Source organism: Electrophorus electricus, chromosome 3 (assembly GCF_013358815.1).
Source record: "Electrophorus electricus isolate fEleEle1 chromosome 3, fEleEle1.pri, whole genome shotgun sequence".
NCBI classification, from domain to species: Eukaryota; Metazoa; Chordata; class Actinopteri; order Gymnotiformes; family Gymnotidae; genus Electrophorus; species Electrophorus electricus.
In genome coordinates this window covers 26,723,757-26,745,000 of record NC_049537.1, presented here as the reverse complement: position 1 = coordinate 26,745,000, position 21,244 = coordinate 26,723,757, and the positions used below count along the sequence as shown (strand labels likewise).

The 21,244-nt window shown below is 42.0% G+C and overlaps 1 protein-coding gene across 2 annotated transcripts in view; it reads right to left on the bottom strand.

Moving 5' to 3' along the window:
- kcnh5a (potassium voltage-gated channel, subfamily H (eag-related), member 5a) overlaps positions 1 to 21,244 on the bottom strand; it is a 63,781-nt gene that overhangs the window by 29,435 nt on the left and 13,102 nt on the right. For both annotated transcript variants that reach the window (XM_027002962.2, XM_027002965.2), the window contains 4 exons: positions 17,908 to 18,023; positions 16,917 to 17,309; positions 13,091 to 13,183; positions 9,850 to 10,279 (listed from right to left, as the gene is read on the bottom strand). In XM_027002962.2, coding sequence (XP_026858763.2) covers positions 9,850 to 10,279; positions 13,091 to 13,183; positions 16,917 to 17,309; positions 17,908 to 18,023 — 1,032 coding nt within the window. The remainder of the gene's footprint in view (positions 1 to 9,849; positions 10,280 to 13,090; positions 13,184 to 16,916; positions 17,310 to 17,907; positions 18,024 to 21,244) is intronic.

Genomic DNA, 21,244 nt, shown 5'->3' with positions numbered 1-21,244 from the left:
AGCTTCTTCTCCTCCAGTAAAATGAGGCAAAAAAGAGTGACTGACTCTGAAAAGTCATCACAGTGATCACAGAACCATCAAACGTTTTGTTGCAAATAGTCAACGGGGTCGCAAGAAACATGTTGAGAAAAAAAGATATAAATTAACTGCTAAACATTTGAGAAGAAGCAAATTTGACGCGACCAGGAACCCATTATCCTCCAGTGCTGTTATGTTCCAGAACTGCAACCTACCTGGAGTCCCCATAAGTACAAGATGTTCAGTACTCAGAGACATGGCCATGGTACAGGAGGCTGAAACACGATCACCACTGAACAAGACACATAAGGTGAAACGTCAAGACTGGGCCAAGAAATATTTGAAGACAGATTTTTCAAAGGTTTTATGGACTGATGAGATGCCAGCAAGGTGGAGGTGGGGTACTGCTATGGGATGGTATTATTAAAGATGAGTTAGTTGGATCCTTTCAGGTTGAAGATGGAATCAAAATCAACTCCCAAACCTACTGCCAGTTTTCAGAAGACACTTTCTTCAAGCAGTGGTACAGGAAAAAGTCTGCAACTTTCAAGAAAACCATGACTTTTATGCAGGACAATGCTCCATCTCATGCATCAAACTACTCCACTGCGTGGCTAGCCAGTGAAGGCCTTAAAGATGAAAGAATAATAGCATGGCCCCCTTCCTCACCTGACCTAAACTCTACTGAGAACTTGTGGGCCCTTCTTAAATGGGAGATGTACAGGTGAAGGAAAACAGTGCAGCTCTCTGAACAGTGTCTGGGAGGCTGTGGTTGCTGCTGCACAAAAACTTGATCATCAACAGATTAAGAAACTGACAGACTCCATGAATTGAAGACTTATGACTGTTATTGAAAAGAAGGGGGGCTATACTGGTCACTGATTTCTTTCTTTTTTTTTTTTTTTTTTGTCAGAAATGTTTATTTGTAAATTTTGAGTTGTTTGTTTATTATTCTCACTTTAACAGATGAAAATAAACAAGTGAGATAGGAAAATGTTTGTTTTTCAATTAGTTGCATAATAATTCTGCACACTAATAGTTGACCAATAATAATGCACACATAGATATTCTGCTAAGAAAGCCAAAACCTCACTTTTAAGTATATATATAAATATATGGGTTTGAGGTTTATTAACATTTTGGATTGATCGAGTGCACTGTAGTTGTAATAAAATGAATGCTCAAAAATACAACTTGAAAAATAATTGTGTACACAGTGTATGTCACTTCTGAATAAATTTTTTGGGTCTTCAGGAAAAAAGCTCACAGGACTCTGTAAAGGGTACAGGACTCTCAGCATGTAATAACTAGAAAGGTCCAGTGTAACTATAACGTACCATAGTTTAAATAAGCCCTGATGGGATATGCCAGACAAACAGACCTCCAGACATCAGTCAATAAAGGTAGCAGTGAAGTGTTTAAAGGTAACGCTCAACATTCACACAGGCCAAATGCTGATCGACTGTGAGTTGATATTCTCTAGCTTTTGCAGCTGTGGCTATAGCATGGCTCGGAGAGGATAAGAGCCCAGATAAATTAGCATTAAGCAGGTAAAAGTAAAAGTGCTGCTGTTCCTTGTGGAACAGGGCAAAGTAAACCCACAAGGTTATCATGCATCCTCTTAAATGGCTACTGTGAGGGCATTGAGATCACACTCTAACCCTGAGCAAATGCAGACCTTTCTTTAACTGGGAGCACTGAATGCAGTGACATGAGAATACCTATCTTCTCATGTGCTCTAAGTCCAGTGCCAGCTTGTCTGCTTTCTCTATTTATCTCAACAGTTGACCATATATTATGTTTTGGTTATGACTTGTTTCTGAAGGGTTTGACTAACACATAACACAGTATGAGGTAACATGAGTTAAGGGTAACATCACTATTTGGTGTTAGCTTTTCTGCATGGGTAATCTTTTATAAAAACCAATCACTTTTATTTAATTGAGCCAAGACAAAACATGAAAGGATAATCCTTCAGGTGCTACCCCTCACAAACTTCATCCAGAAGCAGAGAGAGAGTAGTGCAACACCAAAGCAGTACAAAAACTACATTGCTGGCAACCAAACTAGAGTCAGCAGTATTTCTTACGAACAGAGAATGCAGTCCCTCTGAGAGATTCCCTTAAAGAGACAACTTTTGTGTGGGGTCACTGTGTGTTTGCTTCACTACAAAGCATGTTAAACATGCATTCTTGTCACATAAATACACATTCATACACATATAAGTGCACCTTGGCTCTGCAGTTAGACTCACATGCTGTCTCCAGATGTGTTTTAATTTAAGTGTAACCTTAATCTTTGTGAGCCCCTGCGCCCCCAACTGGTTCTGCAATGGCGGTGCTGGGTCAGTAAGGCATAGTCAGCTGGTTAATCTACACCTAGGGAGGTGTTGATCATAATAGGAATGTCCAGCACACCTATTAAAGATTTTTATTACAGATCAGAGGACAAATGTCTCTTTGGGCTGATACCCATTCACATTTATACCACCCCTATCACCATTTCACCCCTTAGTGAAGTACTTTATCTGTAAATGTAATACACCTCTTAAACTTTGTACTTTACAACTTCACCCATGGAAACTAGCTGCTCCCTTACGTTGCTTTGAATGGCTCATGACAACGCTAATGTAACTTTATTCCACAGTTGTCTCCAGTCTCCCGAAGGTTATTGTTGCTTATTGTGAATACAGCCCAGTGAAGGAGACTGAGACTGTCCATTCTGTTCCAGAAAAGGTCTGCTCTAATATCCCTGAGTACAGTAATTACAACACAGCCTGCAGGCATTTATGGCTCAGTTTCTCTTCTCTCTACTGGCATGGGATTCTTTGCACATGTCCTTCTGTGCCTTTTTTCCTGTGCTCATCTCCCCCTGGACCCAGTCTCACTTTTAAGTAACAACACTTTATTGGCAGAAAGACAAAAAAGGAGACAGTCCATTGTACAATTGGCTGGGGTTGAGAAGTTTGCTTTTTTTTCACTTCAATAAAATCAGTATATGACCGGTGCTGATGCTTATAATCTGTCAGAAAGCTATTGTTTGTATGATAATGAAAATAATACTGAAACAGTAAATATTTCAAATGAGCAGCTAAGTTAATACCTTGTATGTACAGTGTAAACAAAACCCAAGAATAGAGCAACAACAAAATATAGTACAAAGCTTGGTTTGTTATTGTTGTTGTATAGTGGTTTAAAGATGCTGGGATCAATTTACAGACTACATTGTCTCTATGTAGTTAGTCAGAGATGTTGTCATGTGTCAATGGATTATGAGTCATTGTAATGCACTTAAGTGGGAGAAGCATGGTCATTAGAGTTAATCACACGGCTCTGTTTCGACCTTTGAACATAGATTAGGCTATACAACCTCTGAAAGAACCATTCTACTAGATCAATCAACCTAACAGCAAAGCAATGGGAGAAATACTAAAGCTTCTTCAGTCAGGCTTTTGTACCTGTGTAAGCTTGAGCTCACTGGGCTGCTCTGATTGTGCTTTTGGGAAGTTTGCACAGAGAAAATTAAGTCACATTGCTCTATGTAGTGTATATGCTTGCAAAAAATATTTAGTTGGGTATGAATTAGTATTATGATATTAGATATTACAATATTCAAGGTACAGAAAAGCTCCTGATGTGAGGCTATAATTTAAATAGACTCCTGTTATAATGGAGCAATGAGCTGTATCATTTATTTATACCAAGTCCCCTGTGGAGCCGAGAGCACACTGAGCAGTGCTTTGCACTCTCTCTCCCTTTCCTTTTTGCTCTAGTAAGATTCAGGCTTCATCCCCCTCTCCGTAATTCCCCAATCAAACCTCCTCTCTTCAGAAAGCCCATGAAGTGTCACTCCGCAGCACAGTGCAGATCGATGCAAGAGCCTCAGTGCAGCACATGGCCCTCGAGGCTAAGGATCCCCTGACCCAGCATCTCTGGAGCCTTCTGTCCCCCAGAGAACTTCTCCTGGTTGCTACTGGCTGATTTGCACTCCTGCAGTCCAGTGACCCTGGCCTCTGTGGACACAGCAGGGAGCCGCTCCAGAGGAAACAGGAGCAAAGGGGAAATCGAAGCACAGCAATTTTTCCCAGACAGCAGGCAAATGTGTATGTCAGGTTAGATAATAGGCTGCAACGTCCCAACGGATGCAAAGTCAAGAGAGTCAAATCACTCCCAGCTAAGATAGTGATCCTATTGATTCCCAGCTAAAGAGTGATCCCACATACTGGCTGATAAAATAGTGATCCCAGTCACTCCCAGCTAAGATAGTGATCCCATTGATTCCCAGCTAAAGAGTGATCCCACATACTGGCTGATAAAATAGTGATCCCAGTCACTCCCAGCTAAAGAGTGATTCCATGTACTCCCAGCTAAAAGAGTGACTCTATTCACCCCAGAAAAGAATGCTGGACTCTGTTTGAACAATGCCAGAATTGTATTACAGTACATTTAAAAATGTCTTTGGACACAGAGTCAAAGTCTTCAACTGTCCACTGACAGATGTGAGATTTGCTTGGAATAGTGAAAAACAGACCAAAACATGACACGCTTGCAGAGTACTGAAAACTGCATAATAAAGTAGGGAAGATAAGAACAAATCCACCAAAGACCCAATCACACTTTTACACAGTCTATCAGTGCAATGTGCCTATACTGTAGATACAAATTTGTCAGTTCCCTACTGTTTCTTCAAGTGTAGAAAGTACTTCTGTAATTGAAATTTGTAATTGTAATTGTAAAAACTTGGATCTGAATAATTATTGAGGGTAAACATGCCTGTCAAATACAGAAATGATCCTACTATAAAGCAAAAGACTTGAGAACTTATTTACACACCAAGTGTCACGCAATGCTCCCCTTGCCACTGGTCACGTGGTACAGCCCACCACGTGCAGTGGAATTCACGTTGTCTTGTTTATAACCTTCCTTGATAGCACACACCTGCACAGGGTTTAGTGTTGTGTGTCTGTATGGATTTAAATCCCTGTTGGTGTGTGCATCATTGTTGGTCATTGTTTATGTGTATTCATGTTCGTCGTTCATGTTATGTGTGAGTGCCATCGTTGTCTGCGTTGTAAGTCAATAAACATCCTGCTCTGCGCCCTGCAGCACTTGGGCTGTTACACCAAGCTACTTGAAATCATCAAACTGACCTTGCACAGATCTCTCTAGTTTACTCAAAGACACTCTCAGTCAAGAGGCATACTGGAACACTCATTGTGCATGTACATGGATTTATACAAAAATAATTTTTGTTAACATTTGACATTAAACCACCTCTGTTGGAGTATAATTATATAATTACTTACAATGTAAATATTGAGTAGCAGTGTATAATTACTCTATGCACACTGATGCAATGTTTTCTATTATATAAGGAAAGAGCATTGTTACATATCCTACTAGCTATATTACATTTTAATTAATGGCCCAAGTATACTGTAACAGTACTGCACTAATGTAAAATCTTATTGCTTTGTTCATTTTTTAGGTTTAACTGAATGCCTTTTGCAACAACAAGTGCTGAGATCAACAGAAGCACTAAAAGCTTAAAAAGTAACACCTGCAAAGAGTAAAAAACTGAGTAAAGAATATATGTGAGTAGGGGTCTATCACTGGGTTCAATGTGCATTATCTTAGGTTCTGCAATTTGTCCTACAGCATTAGACTTTATCTAGCCAATGCATGAAATTAGATTTTAATTTTCAGTTCATGAGCCAAAATATGGCTGTGTAAGGTAGGCAAAATATCACACATGCATGCTTTCCTAATCTAAAAATATGACCATATTGGCGGTAGGTATGAAACTTGACTATTTTTAATGTCTCTGTTTCAAATTTAGACTTGAGGGTTGATCTGCCCATCACTTATAACCAGTGTGCATGTCCTAGTTATACTACTATATACATGGGATCAGTAGACTCCCTGGTTCTTAATCCTCTGACAGTCAAATTCTACCACCCACTTGAAGTCGGGGAATATAATGATACATTGCATAATATGTGCCATCTACTTTCCACACCTGGCCTGAGATAAAATGGGAATTTTTTTTACTGCTGATGACAGCAACATTGTGGCCAGATAAGGTTTTAGTGTAGGTGTAAACCCCAAATTCCTTGGCAGGTAAGAACATATGATCATCAAATGTGAAGAATAGGAAGAACACTTGGGTAATTATGCAGCAAGAGGTGTGATTATGCTGTATTGTTATCTAAATGTTCTTATTTCTGTGTTCTAGAAAGGCTTTGTCTACCTGTAAGAACAGCACATGAGCGTTTATGCTTTTTTTAGATCTGTTTGATCCCAGGTCTGGTCCATCTGGAGCTACAGGATTCCGGCCTGACATGAAGGTGAGACAAAATGTCCTCCTGGAGGCTTAAGCCTACATCACATGGCCTAATCTAAATGCAGTGGTAGTGATGTTAACAAGCTCATCTGGAGAGGTGGAGCGAGGTCTGTAATTAGTCAAATATGCCCTGCTCCTCTCAGCAGATCAATCCCTGGACAAACAGGGACTGCATCACCGTACTGCACCAAATTAACAAGCCCCTTCTCCCTGTTATTTATGAACACCACCAAGTTATTGACTGAGAGGGGCAAACAGCAAAAGACATCACATGCGCTCCAAAGCAACTGCTTGGATAATAAAAATTCACTCTGACACATAAAATAAAGTATCATTCCACTCATTACTCCAATAACTTTTAGCTCTCCAGTTTTAAACAACCCATCCTTTTTTTCTACCTAACTCTTAAGCACAACTACAGTGTCCAATTATGGTAATCAGAAGTGTAGCTCATAGCCAATCACATCCCCTGTTGCTGGCCATTGGTCAGCCTGCAGGGCACTCTTGTAGGAAGCAGTAGAAACAGAGAGACAGTGGGGATGGCTTGATGGGCACTTTCAACACTACAGTTACGGTCCAGGCTGTAGCGGCGAGGCCCAATCAGTAGGAATACAGCTTAACTCGGTGGAATAGGAAAGGGAGGGAGGAGAATAGGATTGAGATGGGGGATGGTGCATAAAAAGTCGGTTCTGACTGAGGGAGGGTCACCCAGAGAGAACATAAAGGTAAATAAGAATGAAAAGGGATGAAAAGAATCTAAAGAAAGATGGAAGGTTAAAAAAAACAAAAAAACAAAAAAAAAACAGAACAACAGCAAGAATCTGCATAAGGACTTGCACAATGTTCCACCATGTGGATCAGTGATGTGAAATATACTTAACAAATTTCCAAGACTGTGGAGGGGGGAGGGGGTTTGAGTAACAGAACACATGTATTTTCAGGTAACGGCACCTGACACCATCTTACACCCACAGAAGCGATATCAGACAAACCATCTAGCCATGAATGGTTACTGACTGCACTAAAAAGATAGCTTGGCTTTTGAACTAATATATGCAGATGAGCATTCCCCAATATTAGCTATATTATTTGGCCAAGCTAATAGCATACAGCTAATAGCATAACTATTCCTGCATATAGCTTCCTTTATGGGGGGGGAGTGGTATCTTTTAAAGATATCAGCCAAAGCACTTTGTGAAACCAAAGAGAGATGAGCAGCTGCATGTGTTCTGTTGTTGACACGCTGAGGTTGTACTGGTATATGTGTCTGTAACGGGTTGTGATACCAGTATGTGATGTGCTTCTTCAAAACATGGACCTCTACTTCCTGTTAATTATAGGTTCATTGTAGCCAAGTGAATGTCTTCTCTTACAACCTCATCTCCAGAGAGAGGACTGAATCATAGCTAGAGGCAGGTTCTGTGAAAAGAACCTGTGGCAGAAGGCATTGACTGCACAGTAGTCAGCCTAAAAGACTATCCTAATGGCACCTAAACAACTCTTGGTCTTCACTGGCAGCTCTGGTGCTGTGGACCAGGGCAGGGATGTGTACAACAGTGGTTGGAGCAGAAAGGAAGTGGTCACTCAAAAGTAGCCCCTCAGAGAACCAGAGCACAGCTTTCCATATTCAAGACACGCCATCCTCCTGATTCACTGGCTAGCATTAAAATATAATTCAGTTCTGGTCTGCCATTGTGCTGTAAGGGAGTTCTGCCCCCCCCCCAAGGGACATGCTGGGTCCTGCCTGAGGGTCCTCCTATGGTTAATATGTTCCACACACCTTGACTATGCAGTGTGTGTGGTCACAGTAAGATGTGGACTTGGTTCTGTAATGTATGTGCATGGTTTATTAATTACCTTAAGAAGGGTCTCATTGAACCCAGTAGCACTTCTATTTAAACACAGGCACGTTTGCATGTGTACACACACTGAACCCTGCAGACCTCACACTTATGGAATAAAAAGCACTTTCAAGGAAAACAGACTCAGAGAAAAAGACAGATAGAGGGCAGAGAGCTATCATAGCCCTATTACAGAAAAGCAGGGCAGAGATTAGTGCAATGTCTTACCTTTGTGATGAATTCAACTCCAATTTTTCACCTCTTTTCAATCACAATGGTACCAGTCATTGACTTACAAATCCCCCATATAGTGTGCACAGATTTACGATTAACACAAATAGGTTCATCTTATGGCTCATCAATGATGAGTGGTTGGATTGACAGCCAATCCAAACACTTTACACTAAACCTGAAGTAAATCATGATCTGATCTTCCACATAAGAGCATGGTTCTACCTGATTAAGCATGTCAAATTATCATAATCTCCTGGCATACCTCCATTCAACTATTTCAATCAAATCACTCCTAACAATGTACACTGCCAAAGTTTAAACCAGCACAGGTTATATAAGGCTTTATTTCCAACTAAGGTTGGTCTAATTAATAAAAATTAATAAATAGAATAATAGGTTTTCTTATTTTCTTATTATGCATTACTTATTGAAAAAAGTAATAGCACTACTCATTGTTTCTCTTCAAAGTCACGCTAATAAACCTTAAACCTTTAACATAAAAAAACCAACCCGCAGAGATAACCAACAGTCCTTTCTGTACTCGAACTCCGTAGAACTAGCCAAACATAAAAATCATAGAAAAGGCATGTTTGTTTAGCCATGATTTTTAAAAAATGCTGGCTAATGCTCTGACAAATTGATTACAACTGTATTTAAAATAATACTTTGAATATTTGAATTTATATGAATAAAATTAATAATAATATAAATAATGTGAATAATATGAATTCAGCCTGGTCTAAGGCCTCTTCAACAACAAGAGTTGTTGGATCCTGCCCTACCTCACTCCAGCCACTACACTCTGCTTCTTCTGAAATCAGCACTCAACCAAAGCAGTGTTAGCCAGCCTGAGCCCAGCCTATCTGAAGGTAACCTTATCAGCCACCAGCTTTGCCCTGTTTTAGCCCTGTTTTAGCCCTGTTTCAGCCATGTGGGCTCCAATGAGTTCCCCACTCCCTCACTCAGCCAACCAGGTGTGAGCCCGCTGGAGCTGCTGTCTCTTACCATTCCAACCTAAACACTTCTTGCACAATTTAGTCATGGCCTGTTGGACAGTTATAGCCAGTGTGGCTTAAGGACTGTGCAGGGATCAGAAGGGCTGATGTTACAGAAAACCCTGAAGCCGAGGCAGAACTATTTCAAGGCCCTTAGACTGCTCAGACCCTCCAAGAAGATATACTGGGGAGCTGGAACTAGGATGCTGAGAGCTAGGATTGGTGTTACAGTGTGAGCTGTAAAAACTGCACATGCCTTTACACTTTATGGGACTTTGACTTTGCTGTACCATTGCGAATATTTACTGTTTTTGAAGAACCATTCACTCACCCATGAATTCTCTACTTTTACCAGTATTGTCTTCCTAAGTCTGGACAGAGCATAAAAGCAGTAAAACAAAGTACTGAAGAACACTTACAGCCCACCATCATCATGGCCACAGAGAAGATCTTCTCCCCATCCGTGGTAGGGGCGATGTTGCCGAAGCCGATGGTGGTGAGGCTGGTCATGGTGAAGTAGAGTGAGGAGATGTAGAGTGTGTCCTTGCTGGGACCCCCTTCCCATTGGCCTGAACCACTGGCATTGTACCGGTATGGTCTGCCGATGCTGGTAGCCAGCTGGTAGAGCCAGCTGTCTGTCTTGATGGTGTTGGTGGCTTCATCAATGACCTCGTAATCGCCGATGCTGTACCAGATGCAGGCCAGCCAATGAGCCACCAAGCCAAAGACACAGACGAGCAGGACGAGGACGGCAGCTCCATACTCCAAATAGTGGTCCAGTTTGCGAGCCACGCGGCCCAGACGTAGCAGGCGCACCACCTTCAGCGAGCTGAACAGGCTGCTGAGGCCCTGGTAAACAGAGAAACAGCCAGTATGGCGGATAAAGAGCTGCTGAGTCTCCTGACATAAAACACAAAAGTACACATCATAGAGTCTCTGTAAGATCGGAATGATACAATAATTTGCGAGAGACTATAAGATAAATGGCCCTTCATTCATATCCACACAGAATCTAAAACAGACTTCATATTGTGAGAAGCAGAATGGGTGTAGACTAGTGCATTTAAGAAGCTATCTTCTTGAGAGTGTTCTCCTATGAATAATTCTAGTTTGAGGAATGCTATAGCTCCACATGCCTATAGTCACTTTGATCTAACTGCTTTCATGTCAGAGAAGGAGAGGACAAGAAGCTATGGGTATCTGGAGTTGCTCTTGTCATCACAAATCGTCCCTTGCCAAATATGAGGAAATACAGATCTTCTGAAAAGGAGAACACAGCCAGTTGGTGGGTCAAACACATTCCTCATACAAGTGGTTTTAGAGGACTTGCCACGTACACCAACTTGCCTGTATACAGAATTTTCCATTAGGCACAAACGAAATTCACTGGTAGTCAAGACCTTTCACACAAGTTATGAACAGCTTTTCCCCTAAGAAAAAAACAATCCAAAGCAAAAAATAATTAATTTGAATATAAAAATGAACATTATATATGTTTGTGATTATATTCAGCATTCTGCCATGTCAATCTACATCTCAGTATTAGCCATCCATCTGATCGGCTAAGGCCTCAGAGGCTACAGTGAGACCATGCTCACAATGCCCACTGACTTTATAGATAGTGACAAATTAGCCTTTTTCAATTTTCTTACATCATGTAACTCTCAACACTGACAGTCACTGTCCAGGGACATCGTCTGTTAAAATGGCTAAAAGTGCAACTTCACCTGTCATGACAAATATTCTCTTGTGTGTCTTTCTTCCTGACCTCCTCCTATTTTAGTCACAACCACCTTGTTTGGAAAGCCTTTTTTTTTTAATCTGATTTCATATGAAAGCATATTTTATTTATGAACGTTAAGGTACAGCATTAATAACTTGAGTAATGTTGCTCATTGCTTGGTTTTGCCAGCTCTTAATTCATCTAATGATGTGATACATTTTTGTTTACTGATCTTTGGAAACAAGTTTATTATATTATTATCTGTAAATACCAATTTTTTTCAGACAAATATGGTAGGGCACTTAGCCTTTAATGCATTTAAATATCCAGATTCATAATTCTATTTAATGTATGCTCTTGTACAAACAGCCATTTTAAGATTCATTAACAACAATTTGGTGAATCTGATGATCACAGTTGTACAAATTGATTTTATGACACTAAGAAATTTAAGAAAAGAATGTGAAAAGTGTTCTTGCAAGAGGACCATTGTGTAAGATACAGATATGATAGGATAGAAGTTACCAAAGTCTAAATATAAGCTCTAAAGCAACCATCGGAAATGTCTGGACCATTGTGAGTGAGGGTGGTGTGAGGGGAAAGATATTTTAGTGTTCCTGGCTTATGGTGAGAGAAAAACAGAATGCTCTTTTTCAGGTACACCCACACACTAGAACAATGGCTCCTCAAACAAAACAAAAACATCACTTTACAGCCTCTGCACCATGAAAACAGGTTTTTTTTTTTTTAAGATTCCGAACTCTTTAAACAAAACCCTGCAACAGTATTTTATTTACAGATCCCAAGACCCTGTTCTGTATTTATTGATGAAGTCAAAGCTTTGTTTAAGATGAAGGCAGAGGGCAGCTTTAAAAAAAAAAAAAAGTAGTTTTCCAAATTAATAAATGGAGGCTTCTAACTAATGAAATCCCTAAATTCCTCCAAACAGAACTGTATATGATCTCACTGATAAAATGGAATAGCAGAGTTCATGTACACACATTCAGTCTTTTCAGAGAAGCATATTTGAAGGCTCTACTCTACTGAAGGCTAATTTTTGCATCTTCAACAACATTAGCGAGTAGCAGACTGGCAGTCTAGAGCTGTGTATAAATACTGCAGCAATGTGCACCTCATATTGCTAATTTGCATGTCCTCAGCTTTTTTCTTCAGCCATCACATAATCATGAGGGTTATTTCTCAAACATGCTTTATATTCTTGAAAGGAGCAATTTCCCCAAGACACCAACACAGAAGAAGGGAAAGTAAAAATAGATGTGTTCGTAGTGCTCAGACACAATAACCCAAGGGGCTTTTTATGCTAGCACAGGATTGCCATTAACTCTGCAAGTCAGTCACTGTATGGCCAACAGAGACATGATGTGCCTCTCCAGCCTTGGCATCTTCTAATGGAAATCTTTTGCTAGTAATTTATCATTTAAGGGTCTAATTTGTATTTGTATTTGTATTTAGCAATCTAACTGGCATGTGAAAGATCTAGGGATCTAGGGATCTAGGGGAAACTCATACATGGGCTGGGTGGCAGTGTTGTTCAGAACAATTTAGAATGATGTGAGAAGTACAATTTGCTTCTAAATAATGTCTTACTCATTGTGCTAGTAAAATTCAGAAGTGTAGCGCACAGCATATGTGGGTATGCCTGCGTCAGACATGGCAAAGTTTATGCAGCAGACTGATTTATATTGACTCACATCTAAAATCGCTTTAGACAAACAAACACATGGGTGAAGAATTCAAAAGATCATTAGCATTAAACTACAACACCATTAGTGTCTATGCCCCACCACGCCCCACTCGGCAAACCAGAACAAGGGGTTGATGCCTCACGCTAATGATGAGTGTGTGTGGAGTGAGGACTCACACAGCAGGGAAGAGAAAGAATGGTGAGAAAACAAGAAAGAGGAAGAGCAAATTACCGGCAGCACTGAGTCTTCAGCACGCGTAGCATTCCGTGGGGAGCTGGCAGCGGCCGGCACGTGGCCGACTGCAGAAGACTCGGAGATGGGGTCCTGAAACAATGGAAACAATGGAAACAATGGAACGCACAGACAGGTTACTCGAATGAATGCGAGAAATGTCTCATGTGATGCAAAGCTTAATAGGCTCAGTAGTGCAACAGAACAAACCGGTGAACATGAAATAAGTTAAACAACGCAGGAAATGATTAAAAGATCACCAAAGTGACCAACAGCAGCTCAACACAGCAGCCTGAGGACAGATGTGGCTGTACAGATGAGAGAGGGATCTAGGGCACAATGATAGCATGCAGTTCCCTAGGGGTGTATCTGGCAGCTCCATGTCAAGAGGATGACAGACACCTGTGCTCTGGGCTACTGCCTCCGACATAAAATACACTTTAGCGCTTTAATGTGTTGACATGCTGTGTTCACATGTTCATGCCGTGACCTTAAGCAGCTATAGATGTCCTTCTGCCAAAGTCCAGGTGGTTTGGGAGCATGGAACTACTGAGACATGAGCATAGTGAGGCCTTGTCATAGCACATAGCATAACGGTAGATGACACCTGTCAGCATAAAAAGTGTGCTGATGAGGCAGGCAGCACACTGGGACTGAGAGGGAAAATGGAAGCTGCTGGAACGGAGTCTGACATTTTAACAGCAGGTGTGTTGGTGACACCTGGCCTCTGTCATTGGATTAAAACCATCACTGCAGAAAAATCATTCACACATGCATGAGTGTATGTGGAGCGAAACACACGCGCGAACCCACTCAGGCTCTCACATACGCACGCGCGCATACGTTCCTGATTTCACTTTTCATACACAAAAAAAAAAAATCCTATGAAGTCTTTATCGTCATCTCCACTTCTCCTCAGCCCTCTTTGTTTTCCCTAATGCGTCCAGTTCGTTTGGAAAACATTGCTCATTTTTCACCAGCTTCCAAAGGCCTTCCCCCCATACACTCTCTTCAATTATCTTAGCCTGGCCATGCTCTGGGCTTGATCTTCTCTCACAGAACCGGATTGGATTGAAAAGAAGGGTGTCCGGGGCAGAGATGTAACGCATGTACCATACATTACCCAAGGGCCTGAGCAGCATGCTTCATTCTAGCAACTTTTATATGCCTTTGAAAAGTAAAGGCTTTGCAATAGCTACATTTCTTTTACAACATATTAATTAAACATGTTACTTTGAAAGACAGAATAAGTTTTTAAATGCACCATAAGGCACATGTTAAATACAAATGAGCTGACAAGTTATTTCCCACAGCATAAAGTAACTCATAAAAAGAAATATGAAAGAAAATACGTAAAAAAAAATTCCATATTCATAATAGTACCTAGCTGACCAGAATTTCCATATGAAAGCAAGAGGCATGACAAATATATTTTTATCCCTGCATTTTGCTCACATGTATTTTGTGGTGAATAGGGAACAAAACACCAAGCTCTTAAACTGACTAATAAACTTAATGGCTGGAAAATTACAAAAAAATAAATATCATTCATCTCCACTCAAGAGATCAAAAACAGACGAGCGACTGTGCAATTATTTTTCTCTGGAGTATAATTCATGTTTCTCTGCTTCATTTACAGTCTGTGCCAAAAAAACCCCAAAAACATGTTAAATCTAGTGGGGAAAGCGTGGCAATGTTTAAATGCCCAGGAGACAGCCACTACCCCTCTTCCTTTCCCTCTTGCCTACAGGATACTGACAGCTACGTTAGATATGGATAATGATCACTGATAAGATGCAGTTAAATAATGAGGGTGAGGGATTTAAATGCATCATATTTGTATGGCCTTTTGCTGCACTTGTAGCCTAAGCCTGATAGTTCCTGAGCCAGGTTTAGCTAAGCACTGTCTTGGCCTGCCAGTGTCATAGTCTATGGTGCTTTAAGCAGATTGGTAAAGGCATGGAGGCAGATCCCCATATGCCACACTAGAGCTCTGTATTGACATTCTGGCTGCACTGCAATTTCAGGGGACTTTATTGCATTCGTCCTGTTGCCATGCTGTACATGCACTAGTAAAGGTACCGCCTTGATGGGAGAAGACGCCTGTTGCCTTGGCAACTGTAAAACCAATGCCGACTGGAAGGAAGGAAGCAAACTGTGGAGGCATTTCGTTACCTAAGTATACCGCTGCACACATTTACAGCCTCACAGAGGGAAGACTAATAATGAGAAATTAAAAGATGGCACACTTTCATTGGAAAACACGCAGGTAGTCGATACGGTTTGCAGCCGAGTGACCCACTGCACCAAGTGACCTGCTACACCAGGTGTCCCACTGCAGTCAAGTAACCTGCTGAAGTCAGATGACCTGCTGATGTCAGGTAACCTGCTGCACCAGGTGATCCACTGAAGTCAGGTGAAAGCTGCAGTCAGGTGACTCACAGCACCAGGTGACCAATGCATGGTTTGAGAACTGGCAGGAAAAATAATGAGCACGCTTAAAATCCGGGACAATGTCCCAGCATGCCCAGCGCTAATGAAAAAAAAAAAAAAAACACTTCTTCTTGCTGCTTTCAGGCCATCACACTGCTTTCAAGCCAAGCCTGCCACTCTGCTGAAGGCCTGCTCTAGACCTGAGAAGTAAAAATGATTCTCAGGCCCATCACTAATGATACACTCTGCACTACTATTTTAAGTCACAAAAGTGGACGACAATAAAACTAACACCCAAACTACACAGGATTATGTTCCCTCTGTCTCCTCCCATTTTGCACACATGGCAACTTCTCGACATTGCATCGCAGAGCCAGCCATCACTTTGAGACCAGTGTGGAGGCCACTGCAGGCCTGTTCACTGATGAGGTAAGCCGGTCTGTACTGGCCAACAAATGCATGCCGTTAGGCTGTGAGATGCCTGTCCAAACGGCTGAGCAGGTCACTGGCGATGTGGAAGAGCATGGGAATAATCAAGAGAACATATGCATGGATTTTGGATTTGAGCCCGTGGAACAGAGGGAGTTTCAGATCCTCTGGCACATGTGGTTGACTGTAAGGTCATGTGTATTCACACTCAGTCTCCCATACAGAGACCCCTCATGTCTGACATGCATGTGCCACATAAAAATGCCCACACATGCATTTCTGTTCTCTTCAGCAAGAGAAGCAGCTCTATGCTAAGGACGTACTGTATAAATAGCTATCATCACAAGCATGATCCATACATGAATAATTAATAGCTTTCTAATGAAAGACAAAGGATCAATTTTTATGCAAGAGTTGAGTGAAGCAAAGATTTTTTTTTTATCTCCATAGGACATAATATCTTCAACATCTTGGCAGTAAGAGTCCAAAAAGATGCTCCTGGCAACCATTCTAGTCAACTAAATGCAAATTACTCAGAAAAGTGGCTTTTAGCAGAGTAATAATCAGAATGGGGTTTCTAATGTATCCTAGCAAAGCACTTTTACTGGAAAAGAGAGTGACCAAAATAGGCAGACCAGAGTAAGCTACAGTTCAGCATAATTCAGTAAAGACAGAAATATATGTTATTCACTGCAAAGATCTGCTTGACATTCTGAATCACTACCTGACACAAGTAAGATAATATAAGGTTTCTCTATACTAGACTTTGCCACTCTCTGACACCTTTTGACTTTGCCAATACATATTAATACTACAACAAATACCTCTTTAAGTTTTTAATACCATTGCTAGATTATTTAAAAAATTGTTGTGCATGAAGTGTTTTCAATTGTCTATTTGATACAAAACTCTTTAAAGTTTCTTTAAAGTTTCTACTGCATGTAAATATGTATATATGTATTACCTCATCCACATTCTCAAAGGCATTGATGATGTCGTAGGGCAGGCAGGAGAGGAGGTCTATGACAAACCAGGTCTTCAGGTAGTTCATACGTATGAGCTTGGGGTCTGATATGACCTCGCCTCCTGGGCCCACAAATGTGGTGTGGAAGTTGAGCACGATATCCACCAGGAAGATGACATCCACCACACTGTCCACCACCAGCCAGGCCAGGTTGTTCTGCTTGGTCTTGAAGGAGACATTGTAGGGCACCATGATGGCTGTGTAGAAGGTGAGGATGAGAATAACCCAGTCCCACGTGGTTTTGAATGTGCAGTAGTGCAGGATGATGTGTGGAGGGGTTTTAGGAGCCTCCTGCTTGTACTGTGGAAGGATGTCCGAACCCAGCTGCAGAGCCTAGGCAGTGGGAGAGAAAGAACCATAAGAAATGGTATGGATGTGTGTGCGTGTGTGTGTGCGTGTGTGTGTGTGTGTGTGTGTGTGTGTGTGTGTGTGTGTGTGTGTGTGTGTGTGTGTGTGTGTGTGTGTGTGTAAGAGGATTCAAGAGCTCACCTCTTTACCTGATCAGTGACATACTGAAATGCCTCCATTATCTAGCCGTGTTATGATGTTTGTGATGTTAAACCACAGAATATGAGGTCTGCTCTCAAATCATGACTTCTCTTTGTGGTATTATTTACTGTATGACAGTAAGCCTTTCACTTGGTGCTCTGGGTGTGCTGTGGGAAATAACACGCTAGCTGGATTGAGTCATAAGTGCTCTCTGTGGCACTCTACACCAGCAATTAGTTGGCAATGAAGTCAACCTTCTCCTGTCTGAGATTGGCAGCTACCTGAATGTGTGTGTGGAAAAGGCATAGACCTTTAAAGAGCATGACTCACTGATGATTTTGCTGGCTAACCTTTGTGGCGTCGATGTGTTTGTGTGAGTGAGATGGGGTGGGGGTGGGGGATGGGGGTTGGGGGGTGTTGAGCGGGCAAAAGTGAAACTCACCTCAGCCAGTCTTGAGTGTTTATGGCTGACCTCATTCTTGTTGAGGGGTGCGAGCTGTTGCAGTGTACCGCGGCTGTTGGTGAGAGCTCTGGTGAGCCTCGCAAACTTGGTCCATCCTGCCACAGAGAAATATAGTGAAAAACACCTCAACAACTAGTAGAGCTCCACGTTTCATGTAATCCAGCCTTCCATTCACAGAGCCTCTGCCAAAAGACTTGCACCAAAATTCATTGCCATAATTCTCCTTTCTTTGTTTTTTTTTTTTTTTCTGGAGCTTCCCTGCTTCTGTCAGTGAAAGTTTAAGGAGGTTCTATAACTCTCTCTTACAATCCTCCCACCTTCTCCTTTACATTCCCATATCTCTTTCCTCTTGCATCTTCCTTGCTGAATAGCCATCTTTTTCACTCCTGTTCATGCTCCAGTTAACAAAATCTTTTATATGTTCTCTCCCAGTCTTCTCAAACAGTTTCAAAGAAACAACATGAGTTATGTGCCCATTTGCTGTCATTATCCCTACCATGTTCCTGTCTTCACTCTACAAAGTTAACCATCTCACCTCGTCGGCGTCTTTGAAATGAGAAAGACACCTGCAGCCACCGGGGTCAGTGAAGAGGCCTTAAGGCCTCTTTATGATTTCAGAATTAAAAGCACTGCAATACAGTGGCACATGAAGGGAAGGGGAGGAAGGGATGGGGGGGGGGGGGTGTTAGTGGACCAAAGCCGACACCTCTTCATTAACCGCCGGTGAGAACTTACGTTTTGCTGAAGATTAATCAGAGCCAATTGGGTGAGGCCAAGTGGGTGGCATGCAGAAAATAACACCCACGCATCCGCTCCCTTTTTAACACCCACACAGCCAGAAAGCCAGCACTTCCTAATGGGCGGCATTCTGATAGATTGTGGCTACTGGCGCTGGAAGGGGGAGGATCAAAACCGCTCACGCGGCCGCCACCCCTCCACCCAGCGCTTCTTTTGTTCGAGAACAATTGCACTGGTCTAAGTTCGATCTGTTTAGAATCTGCAGAAGCGAAGATTTATAGCACCAAGCCTCTAAAAGCAGACTCAAGGAAAGTTAAAGAAAGAGAGGCAGGAAGCAAGATGCACTGCACTTCCAATTTGAGGCGCATCTCGTCCAAACTCTGCGGTGCAGGGGCAAGGCACTGTGGGTGTGAGCTGAGTGGGTCGCTTGTGGCCATTATGCTTTTTTGCATTTTGCTTCCTCAGCATGCAGGAGCTCTCCCAGCGCACAGCCCCGCCAGCTCCCACGTGCACCAGCTGGCGGGCTGGACTAAAATAGCACACCGGCTTGATGGAGCCCGTTCAAGGTTCAGGGGGAGCACGCAGCAATAAAGCACAGTCTTATGGGACAGAGAAGAGAACAGCTGTACCTCCACTGAGGACAGTAACAGTGCTGTGCAGGCCATTACAGCTGAGTAATCTGACTGAGATGAATCAGTGTGGCAGAATTATCACAAGAACTTCAAATATGAGACAACTGATGAAATGAACTAACTTAAGAGGAGGAGACATGTAAGTAATTAAGGGAAGGAAATTTAGAAGAGAGGAGACAGATCAGATGAGACCACTGATGAAAGAGAGAGCTGAAGGGAGGGAGAGAAAGAAAGAAACAATTGTCCAAGCTGGCTGTCAGCCTCAGATGGTGGCGTGACAGCACTGTGTGAGACCTTGGGCCAGAGAGGGCTCATGCAGGATGGGCTTCAGCTCTGGGGGCAGGACATTCCCCACAGAGCTCCCCCAGGCTGGCCTTAGCTCCAGGGGAATGGAGTCGGCCCACTTTGGCTTCCTGTTTTATGCAGCATCCTCAAGCCTGGCCTCCATCCACCTACTTGTCTGCCTAGAAAACTCACAACCGTTTTGGCAAGGCCAAGCTGGATAATGACCAAGTTAGACACAGCAGAGGATATGTAAAGAAAGAGCAAAAGAGCGAGATATGTGGTGGAGATGATACTGTCTAATGGCCAACCTTTTCCCTCTGCGTCTCTGATTCAGTTTCCCTCCACCTCACTCATTAAGTGGTAAAGTGAAGTCACACAGTATATGCTTGATAGATAAAATGAAGTTACAGTGCATATAACTTCTGCACAGGGACAGTGGGAGAAATCCCCAAGATTCAGTGGAATCCACCTTATTTCCTCATCATTCTTCCTGCTAGGCTATTTGGAGCTTGCATGTTTCTCAATAGCCAAGGTCAAATAGCACCACAATGGCAAGTCAAAGTGCTCCAGACAGTCAAAAACACACACATACATTATATTCATACAGTCACAGATATCAGATAATGTATAAAATGGGTAAGAAAAGCACACAGACCAATACATACACTCATGCACATTAAACGCCAGGCCAAGATTGTATGCACTGATGAGAAACCTTTCTTTTTGTTGAGAAACCTTGTGCATATTTTATGGTTTTCATGAAGGCTTACTAAAACATGGCAGTGCAAATGCACACACACACACACACACACACACACACACATACACAAAAATACAAATATACAGACACACAAACACGCACGCACACGCAAATTGCCACACACAACTACTTGTGCAATATCAGATGGATTGTGCAATAACTGCAAGTTTGTATGGGAGACTGTTGACTGTGCAGACTGTGGAGCTGTACACACACACACACACACACACACACACACACAGTATCTGCCCAGAGGTCTATGTGACCTGAGGCTGGTGAAGGGAACTACACAGTGACATGGAATAAAGCTCTAAAGCCCCACAATAAGCTCTAAAGTTCTACTGTACTAATTATAAGCCTGGCTCTGCCAGGCATAGAAACAGCATGTAACAGAAGCAGCATGCAAGAGCATGTAATCGAAGTAGTGAGGTATTTTGCACAACACGAGCACCTCTTTAATATAAAAGTACCAGTGAATATGCAGGCTAGCTTTTCCACCACAGAGCATCTATTACAGCACCTTAGTGAACTACCTGAGTCTTGATGACACTTTATATAGTGAAAAAAGGGCAAAGTGAAATCTTATTCACAAGGAGCTGCCTTTTAAGTGGCCTCCACATTGACCCTTTGTATGTTTAGCTCATAAGAGTCTCTTGACCTCAGGAGGGGGTGATCAGGCTCAATACAATGCCAAAAATGACATTTTACACGCTAATTTTGTTGGTTTTGTATTTACTCTATGTTTATTTTAGCTGATGTAGTTTTACTGGGGATTATTAAGAATGAGGCCTTAGTTTGGGTGGGTTGTTCCCTTAATAAGTAAAAGTGCAAGGAATGGTGAGAATTTCATCTTAAATTTGCCCTATGGCTTGAACAAAACAAGTGGCTGCTTGGTGTTCAT